Source organism: Emiliania huxleyi, assembly GCF_000372725.1.
Source record: "Emiliania huxleyi CCMP1516 unplaced genomic scaffold EMIHUscaffold_963, whole genome shotgun sequence".
Taxonomy (NCBI): domain Eukaryota; phylum Haptophyta; order Isochrysidales; family Noelaerhabdaceae; genus Emiliania; species Emiliania huxleyi.
The window spans coordinates 2193-11049 of record NW_005194854.1 but is presented as its reverse complement, the minus strand read 5'-3'; the positions used below and the strand labels follow the sequence as shown (position 1 = coordinate 11049).

At 66.0% G+C, this 8857-nt stretch overlaps 6 protein-coding genes across 6 annotated transcripts; 3 read left to right on the top strand and 3 right to left on the bottom strand.

Moving 5' to 3' along the window:
- Positions 1–136: 136 nt before the first annotated feature.
- On the top strand, positions 137–847 carry EMIHUDRAFT_250663 (hypothetical protein; the record flags this gene model as incomplete). Its single annotated transcript, XM_005756547.1, has 1 exon — positions 137–847. The coding sequence occupies one exon, from the start codon at positions 137–139 to the stop codon at positions 845–847; it is 711 nt and encodes a 236-aa protein (XP_005756604.1).
- Positions 848–1472: 625 nt separating this feature from the next.
- Positions 1473–1850, bottom strand: EMIHUDRAFT_58287 (mitochondrial ribosomal protein L17; the record flags this gene model as incomplete). The annotated part of the gene is made up of 1 exon (XM_005756546.1): positions 1473–1850. A coding segment is annotated over one exon (378 nt), but the record flags the coding sequence as incomplete, so codon positions are not given.
- A 691-nt stretch (positions 1851–2541) lies between these two features.
- Positions 2542–3191, bottom strand: EMIHUDRAFT_250661 (hypothetical protein; the record flags this gene model as incomplete). The annotated part of the gene is made up of 2 exons (XM_005756545.1): positions 2542–2820; positions 2961–3191. The coding sequence occupies 2 exons, from the start codon at positions 3189–3191 to the stop codon at positions 2542–2544; spliced, it is 510 nt and encodes a 169-aa protein (XP_005756602.1).
- Positions 3192–4028: 837 nt separating this feature from the next.
- EMIHUDRAFT_250660 (hypothetical protein) lies at positions 4029–4797 on the top strand (the record flags this gene model as incomplete). Its single annotated transcript, XM_005756544.1, has 2 exons — positions 4029–4327; positions 4587–4797. The coding sequence occupies 2 exons, from the start codon at positions 4029–4031 to the stop codon at positions 4795–4797; spliced, it is 510 nt and encodes a 169-aa protein (XP_005756601.1).
- A 469-nt stretch (positions 4798–5266) lies between these two features.
- On the top strand, positions 5267–5887 carry EMIHUDRAFT_77526 (hypothetical protein; the record flags this gene model as incomplete). Its single annotated transcript, XM_005756543.1, has 1 exon — positions 5267–5887. A coding segment is annotated over one exon (621 nt), but the record flags the coding sequence as incomplete, so codon positions are not given.
- Positions 5888–7747: 1860 nt separating this feature from the next.
- EMIHUDRAFT_250657 (hypothetical protein) lies at positions 7748–8287 on the bottom strand (the record flags this gene model as incomplete). The annotated part of the gene is made up of 1 exon (XM_005756542.1): positions 7748–8287. One exon carries the CDS (start codon positions 8285–8287, stop codon positions 7748–7750), a length of 540 nt encoding a protein of 179 aa, XP_005756599.1.
- Between the last annotated feature and the right edge of the window lie 570 nt (positions 8288–8857).

The window sequence follows — 8857 nt, the reverse complement described above, 5'->3', positions numbered from 1 at the left end:
CGAATTGGCTTGACGTTAGGCACGGGACTGGCGCGTGGCACTAATAAACACAGAAATCAGCGGGCCAACGTCCCCATCCGCCCGCCGATGGTTCCAGTGTGGACTGCCAGATCGAAAAAATTGGCAACGCGGGCCGATGGCCACGCTGCACGTCGGCGACCGCATCTACCTCAGCGAGGGCGAGGGCGAAGGCGCGCTGCTCGGCGTCGCCGGCCCGGGGAGTGAGCAGATGGGCGCTTGCGAGGGCGCCGCGCCCTCTGCGCGCTTTGCGAGCGAATGCGTCTTTGAGGTGCGCCAGCAGCACAACTACGCTGCTGCCAAGCAGATCCGGGCGCTGGTCGAGTCGGTCGGCCGGTCGGCGCTCGAGCTGGCCGCCGACCCTGCGCACAGACGCCTCTTCGAAGACCGAGAGAGGGAGCGCGAGGCGAATGCCGCCGCCTTCGAGCGGACTGCCGGCCGCGAGGTGAGGTACGGGCAGGTCATCCAGCTGCGCAATGCGTACAGCGGCGCGCTGCTGGCCGTCACGCGGCGCTCGGCACACGTCTCCAAGGATGCGCGCCGCGTGACGCTCGAGGCGGAGCCGGGCGAGGCCGCGTGGCTTCGCATCACGCCACGGCTCCGCATCCACGCAGAGGGGCAGCGCGTGCAGCTCGGCGACCCGCTCCTTCTGGAGCACGTCTCCACGGGCCTCAGGCTGCGAGTCGAGCGGCTGGGAAGGCTTCCCGATGGCCGGCGCGAGCTCTGCGCCGCGGGCGACCCCACGTCGCTCAAGATCGAGCGGTATCGCCAGCATGTGCCGGCGGTGGCCGTGCATGTGTGTATATTGCGGGTGCATGATCCACGGTAAGTGGAGAGGAAGGTGGAGGAGCAATAATACGTAGGTACCGTGGTCTGTACGCGTCTTGTCTCCCATGCGATTGCACCAGTCCACCAGAGAGAGAGCGGAGCGAGAGTGAGTGCCCCCTGCGGTCGCGCACGCCACACGCAGGCCCCCGTCGCCTCTCGGTCCAACTCCAAGGGCTCGGCTTTCTGCGTGTGTGCGCTCTCTCTCTGGAGGCAGTCGGAGCTAGGCGGGGAGGAGGTGAGGCGCTCGTCTTTCGTGAGCGCGTTCCGGCTCACTGGACTGTGCGCCTGCGCGGGGCGCGCAGGGGCGAGGGGGGGCGGGGTTGACCTCGGGGTTGACACACGTTGAGCGGCGCGGCCTGATCTCAATATTTTCGCAAGCGAATGAGCGAATGCACAAGAGGAAAAGACAGAAGCGGGGGTGGGAGCAATAGCACACGTCCTGGCTTGCAAGGCCGACATGGTTATGATCTATCAGACTAATTGCGTCAAGACGGGTCGGCGCCGGGCTCGTAGCCATATCGACGCGCGTCGACTGTGTTGCGCGGTGTCCCCTGCTTGTGCCACTCGCTGCGCATGTCGCGCTTGTGCGCGCGCCATTTGCGCCCGCCTCGGCCGGGGTACGCCGACTGCGGCTGCTCGGCCAGCGTGGGAGGAGTCCGCAGCGTGTGCAGGGGCCTGTCCACGAGCTCCACAAAGGACATCGGCGAGGAGTCGCCGATGCGGGGGTACGTCTTGAGCACGCGCGTGTAGCCGCCGGGCCGGTCCTTGTATCGCTCCGCGAGGATCGTGAAGAGCTTGACCAGCTCCGGCCGGGTGGAGACATACTTGCCCGCCTGCACCCGCGCGTGCGCCGTGCCCTGCTTGCCAAAGTTGATCACGCGATCGGCGACTCGCCGCAGCTCGCGCGCGCGCGCGTGCGTCGTCTTGATCCGCTCGTGCTCGATGAGGGACTTGACGAGGTTCCGCAGCATCGCCCACCGGTGCGCCCGCCCCCGCCCAAGCCGGGTGTTGAGGCAGAGGAGCCCGCGCGCGGGCTGCCGCAAGAGGGCGCCGGCGGCCGCCGGGAGCAGCGAGGGCACCGGTAGCCGCGACGCGTGCGGCAGCGCGCCGGGCGCGCCGGCGAGCGCACGCGTGGGCAAACGCGCGGCGCGAGGCCAAAAACCGCCGCCGACCACCTTTGCCAGCATTGTGTCCGCAGCGCAAGAAAAAGATAGCGCTCCTTTGCTGAAGTACGTGTTCCGTCATTGTGTGGTGGCGGCGTGCCGTCCTCCCATCCCTCCCTTGGGTTGTCTGTTTTCGTTCTGTCTTTCTTTTTGATCAGACCGAAGCTGAGTACTGACCTGTTCCGACCGTCATCACTTTAAAGTGATGACCGTCGAAGGCCCCCGCACGGGGGGTCCCGGCCGACGTCATGCGCGTCCGGACGCGGCCCTCCGTACACGGAAACAGGATACTGAAGGCATTCCCTAACCCAAAACAGGATACTGAGGGCAGATATGAGCTCAGCTCAGTGAGATCTAGCAGCACATACCCTCAGTATCCAGAATAGTCAAGTCTGAAAAAAGTCGGTCCGACCGCGCGGAGCGGTCTGGCTGTCTGCAGAGCTTCCGCCCGGGCCCGCCGGGTCCTCTCGCGGCGGCGTGAAGGGAGCCTCAATCCTGGGGGGGGGGGGGGGCGGGGCGGGGGCCCCTGATACTAAGCCCCCCCCGCGACGATGTGATGGCCGGGATCAACCACCTGCACTCGGATGAGCCGCAGCCTAATCTCTGCCGTCGCTGCAGCAGGCAGCAGCTTGCCAAAGGAGCTGCCGGTCGTCGACTTGCCGTTGACCTCGGCGATGAAGTCGCCCACGCAAAGCCCGGCGGTGTCGCAAGCACCACCCTCGACCACGTTGGTGATTTGGTGGTTGTCGGGGTCGACAGAGATTCCAAACGTCCCGCCCTTGCGTCTGAGCGTCACCGTCAGGGCGCGCTTCTTCGCGCCAGAGGAGCCGCGCCAGCCTCGTCATCGGCGGTACTCCGCGCCCGCTTGCGGTGGGGAGCAGAGTCCGCGGCCGGCGTGATCAGTTTAAGCGCCTCGTCAAACTTCCAGCCGGCCTGTGGATCGCGCGGCACATAGACTCCTTCGTCGGTGGGGAGGTTGAGGTCGAGGAGGCCGAGCACCGACTCCATGTGGTACGGGGCGGAATCGTCGACGTTGTACTTGAAGGTGTAGTCGCCGTCCGCGCCCGACTTGGCGTAGAAGTTGCAGTGGATCTTATAGTTGGCTGCCTTAGCTTCGTAGAACGGCACGGGGAGATAGGTCCGCACGTAGCTCCCCCTCTTGCCGCCCGACTTGCAGAGCATCTGCTGCACGCGGCCGCACCACCAGTCGAACCTACCCGCGCTGTCGTACGTGGCGATCACAACGTTCGTGCCGATCTCGAGCACTGGTGTTGCACTTGTGAGCGGCGACTCCGTCGGCGGGTCGGCGGCGGGCGCCGCGGACGCGGCGGTGTCAGAAGCGGCGGTGCCGGTGCCGGTGCCTGCACGGCAGGAGAACGATAGTGGTGGCGCAACTTCGCCGATCCCGTTCACTGCTTGAAAAGGCTGCACAGAGCGCAGTATGAGCTCGGGCGTTGGCCCATTCATACTTACTGCGGGGGCAAATGCATTCGCCACAACCACGCTCCAGACCGCGCTGCTGATCCGCCAAATTGGAGTTTGGAGGACCTTGTGCCTCTCGGCTTCTCTTATGCGTGATGCCAGTAGAAAGGTCGCTGATTCATGCTCAAATGCGGCACCGCGTATCTTCGAAACAGCTGCAGCTGGCATCCGACGTGGACTAATAAAACTGCGATCTCAGTGCCCCAGCACGCAAAATTTTCTGCCTGGGATGAATTCACACCTCTCAGCTGCTGTTCACACCTGGAAAACTCATCGGATTTGGGCCACTTGCCTGGGCGACCCCGGACCCTTGGCGGACGCGCATGACGTCGGCCGGGACCCCCCGTGCGGGGGCCTTCTGACGGTCGGAACAGGTCAGTACTCAGCTTAAAGTGATGACGGTCGGAACAGGTCAGTACTCAGCTTCGGTCTGATCACAGTCGGATCAAGGTCGGAACAGGTCAGAGTCTTACCCTCCTAGAAACTGGCCGCCGCTTCGGTGGAAAGAGATTTGGATCGGTGTGAAAAATCAGGTCGATGGCCGAACGGCACGCTCCTGCGCCCCACGCCGCGGTGCGCGGCGGCGATGCTGGCGGCCTCGCTGCTGGCGATGCCAGCCGCGCCACTGGCACGTCGGTCGCCACTGTCACCACGTCTCTCGCCGCGGTGGAGCTCTGCGACGAGGACGTGGCAATGCGCTGCTCTGCTCAAAGCGATGCTGGCTCTGCTGCCGACCCTGAGTGGGAGGCAGTGCTGGCGCAGCTGCTAGCAGAGGAAGCAGAGGAAGAGGAGCTCTGCTGCCGCTTCGAGCGCTGTGGCGACGACTCCGACAACGGGTGGGACAACTACAGTGAGGAGGAGGAGGAGGAGGATGGCCATGCTGCTGTGCAGGGCGTGGCTGGGAAGGTGGACGAGTCGCTCGAGCGTCGGGACGAGCGGGCTTGCGCCTCTGGTGGAGGATTCAGTATGCCGCAGGCCGCTCCCACCTCGATGGGTTAGCAACGCGCTCGTCGACGACGAGGCTGAGGAGGAGGAGGAGGAGGAGTAGGATTCGGCGTGGCGCGTCTACTTCCTGCGAGACGAGAGCGGTCGGAGGACTTACGTCGGCGCGAGCCCCGACCCTGTCCGACGACTGCGCCAGCACAACGGCGAGCTCTCGGGAGGTGGCGCGCCCGCCGCGGGACGGCCGTGGCGCATTCTGCTCGTTGTGTGTGGCTTCTCCTCGAAGAGCGATGCGCTCGCTTTCGAGTGGGCGTGGCAGAAGCCGCACACGAGCCGGCACATTGCGCGACAGTGGGGGGTGTGAAGGGATTCGGGAAGTGCGGCACGCGGTCAAAAGTGTCGGTGCGGTTGGCGGCGCTCGCGCTGTTGCTCGTGCACGGCCATTGGGCCGCGTGCGCGCTTCATGTCCGTGTGTGTGCTCCCGAGGAGTGTGGAGAGGCATTGCCTCTCGTCCGCCGCGCCGCCGCGGGACTCACGTGCGGACCGCCGCGTGAAGCGAGTTCTTTGACTAATATCACATGTTGGGAGACTGATGGGTCAAAAGCATAGATCGTCAATCGACGCGTCGCGCCGTTGCCGATCCGCACACCGAGGTTCTTGGGTGGCGCGCCCCAGCTCTTCACAACGAACCTGGTACCTGGTAACACCGGTCTCCGAGGGGGGGGGCGTACGGCAGCGCTCGAGTCGGAGCACTACTCTTCCCTGCGGGCGCGTCCCCTCTCCAAATTCGTTCTGCGCGCCACAGCTGTGCAAGCTAGTCTGTGCAAGCGCATATGGCGCTCCTCGCGGCGCTTTCGCTCGGCCTCTGCGCTCCCTTCACAGCGGACGTGCACCTGCCTCTGCTCGGCGCCGCCAAGGCCGCGGCGCTCGCGGTCAATCAGAAGCTGCGGCTGCTGCACAACGAGATCGACTTTGGGACCAAGCATACTCCACACATCACTCTATACCTTACCGAGTGGCAGTGTCGCAGCGACGCGCTGGTCAGCGCCCTCCGCTCCGCCGTCGTGCAGCTGGCGACTCAGCGCTGCCGCGTCACGCTCGGCCGAGCCTACGCCGCGGGAAAATTCGCGATGCTCAACGTCAGCGCACCCTGCGCGCGCGTCGCCTCGGACGCCGTGGTCAACGCGACGCACCGCCTCGCCGCGCCCAACCAGAGCGTGCCGGAGTGGGTCTATGCGCTGCCCGAGCCGGCGCGCTCCGAAAAGATTGCCGACGTCCGCCGGTTCGGTAGCCCAAACGTCTTCGATCAGTTCCGCGCGCACGTGAGTGTGGGATGGGCGTCGGACGAGTCCTCGGTGGCTTCCGCGGTGGCGCAGCTCGCGTACGAGCCCGGCGCGACCTTCCGGGCGGACGTCGTCGCTGTCGGGTCCACGGGCGCGCACGGCACAGTCCTCCGCGGGAGGGACATCGCCCGGTTCAACCTGACGGACGACGCGGAGCTCTGCGCTGCACACACGGCCGCACGCGCCCACGAGACGTGGCGCGAACCGTCGGGTGAACTCCGCTTCCCGTACCTCGTTCCCTCTGGCCCGTATTCGCAGTTGTGGGACTGGGATGCCGTGTTCCTTGGCGTGGCGACGCTCGCGCACGGCTCGCGCCCGTACCTGGAGGGATCGATGGCCAACTTCTTCGCCGCCGTCAACCGGAGCACCGGCAGCGTCACGGGCTGCCTCACCGCAAGTCTGCCGACCGTCTGCTCCTCCGACCCGTCCGCCCGCGACGCGCTCGTGCATGCAAAGCCAGTCCTGATTCAGGGCGCCTGGCTCGCTTCCGCGGCGCCGGGCGGCGACCCGGGCCGCTTTGAGCGCCACGCGCCGGCGATGGCGGCGCTCCTCGCCTTTTGGGACCGCCCGCCTCGGCGCGACCCGGCGACGGGGCTGCGCGTGTGGCACGACCAGCTCGAGAGCGGCGCGGACAACGGCGTCCTCTCGCGCTGCCCCTCTGCGCGCTCGAACTGCTGGAGCGACTCGCAGGCGCTCACGCTCGGCTCGGCGGACGTGATGGCGCTGCTGATCCGTGAGCACACGGCCGCCGCCCTCTTTCGCGAGCACTGGGGCGGCGCGCACCGCACCGCAGCAGCGGCTCACCGCGCGGCCGCCGCCAACCTGACCGCGACGCTGCACGCGCGGCTCTGGCGGCAGGACCTCGGCCACCACGCCGCCTGGAACACGAGCAGCCGCGAGTGGATCGAGGCGCGCACGTACGTCATGGCGCTGCCTCTGTGGGCGGGCGCGGTGAACGCGTCGCAGGCCGACGCGATCGCGGCCAGCCTCGCCGGCCCCGACATGCTGTCGGCGGTCGGGCTGCGCTCGGCGAGCTCCTCGGACCCGCGCTACTCGAACGCGGACACCATCGTGCCATACTCAAACTGGCGGGGGCCCATGTGGCTCAACGCAAATGCGCTCGCGTGCTACGGCCTAGCAAAGTACGGCCACACCGCTCTCGCGCTCGAGATAGCCTCGCGCGCGGTGGCAGCGCTCGCCGCCGACCTCCGCCGCTCGCGGGCGTGGCACGAGGCCTACTCAACGGAGAGTGGCGCTGCGCTCGCCGCGCCAGGCTTCCTGTCCTGGGACACGCTCTCGGCGGAGCTGCTGTCCAGCTTGCGGCGAGGAGTGGACCCGTTCGCGTTGGCGGCGAGAGCGGAGCCGCGGGGGAGCACAGAACCGCCGGAGAGCAGAAGCGGTGTGACTTCGTGAAGCCACCGTAGGCCGCTCTTCAATCATTGCAAAAACAGAAAGAACGCTGAAAAAAGAAAACATTGCCGGCTCGGCACGCCGGTCGCACCTCGCTCTCAGCGGTCGACCATGCTGCTCTTGCTGGGCGCCGCCACAGCCCTGCGCCTCGGCCGTGCGCCTTCGCCGCGCATGGTTGGTGGCGGTGCGGCCGGCACTGCAGCAGGCGGCGGCGGCGACCTCTCTGGCGGCAACGACGAGCAGCGGAACAAGCAGGTCGCCTCTTTGCGTGCTCGCTTCAACGCACCAGACGCCGAGGACGTCCCTGCCGAGGAGGCGGTCGAGGCAGCGGCAGAGAAGGTGGCCGCTCAGAAGCTCGGCCTGCTCCTCGATCTTCCGTTGTGTCGGTACTCTTGGTGCCTGCTTCCCGGCCACCAGGTCGCGATGAGCGTCTGGCAGCCGCAGTACACGCTCATGTTCAACCGCCTGCTCTCTGAGCCGGGTCCGCACTACTACTTGCACGTCCTGATGCCAGGCGGTGCAGAGTCGCTCGGCGAGCCCGGCTACGAGCTGGAGCCAGGCTCAAAGGCCTCGCTGATGGGCACACTCTGCAGGGTGGCTAAAGTGCGACACGTCTTCCAGGGCGGCAAGCCAATCGCTCTTGATGTGACCGTCACAGTCTAACGCATCGCTGCTGAAGGCCGTCGCCGCCATCTGCACGTACGCGTAGTGGATCCTCTCCGCGCATTTCGAGGCCAGCTCGAGGAGATGGTGGTCGTTCTCGGCCGACATCGCGAACTTGCGACAGTACTCCTGCGCCTCGGCCTGCAGCCGAATCGAGATCTCCTTCTCCGACTTTCTGTCGTCCTCGGCGTCCTTGACCTTAAACTCGAGCTCCTCCACCCGCTTCTCGAGCTCGCGGATGCGGCCCACCAAGTACTCGGTGGCGAGCGGATCGCGAGGGGCGCGGCCGCCGCTCCCGCCGCTCTCCATCACCCGCCGCACAAAGGCCCGTTCCTCCCACCCCTCGATGCCACGGGGCGTCGGGGCGGGAGGCGGCGGCGGAGGCGTGCTCGCCTCTGGCAGGAAGCCCGAGTAGACGGCGCCGCGCCGCTCCAGCATGCCGACGACGCGCTCCAGTACCGCCGCCACCGCAGCGTCAGCTCCTAACCCTAGGTGAGGCGGCAACGTCGAAGTGAGTCCTAGAGGTTAGGCGGCAGCCTTGAGGTGAGTCCTAGTGCGAGAGTGGCGGGAAGGTCCTAGCTCCTAACCCTAGGTGAGGCGGCAGCCTCAGGTTGAGGTGTAAGGGTAAGGGTAAGGGTGAGGGTGAGGGTAAGGGTAAGGGTAAGGGTAAGGGTAAGGGTTAGGGTTAGGGTTAGGGTTAGGGTTAGGGTTAGGGTTAGGGTTAGGGTTAGGGTTAGGGTTAGGGTTAGGGTTAGGGTTAGGGTTAGGGTTAGGGTTAGGGTTAGGGTTAGGGTTAGGGTTAGGGTTAGGGTTAGGGTTAGGGTTAGGGTTAGGGTTAGGGTTAGGGTTAGGGTTAGGGTTAGGGTTAGGGTTAGGGTTAGGGTTAGGGTTAGGGTTAGGGTTAGGGTTAGGGTTAGGGTTAGGGTTAGGGTTAGGGTTAGGGTTAGGGTTAGGGTTAGGGTTAGGGTTAGGGTTAGGGTTAGGGTTAGGGTTAGGGTTAGGGTCCCG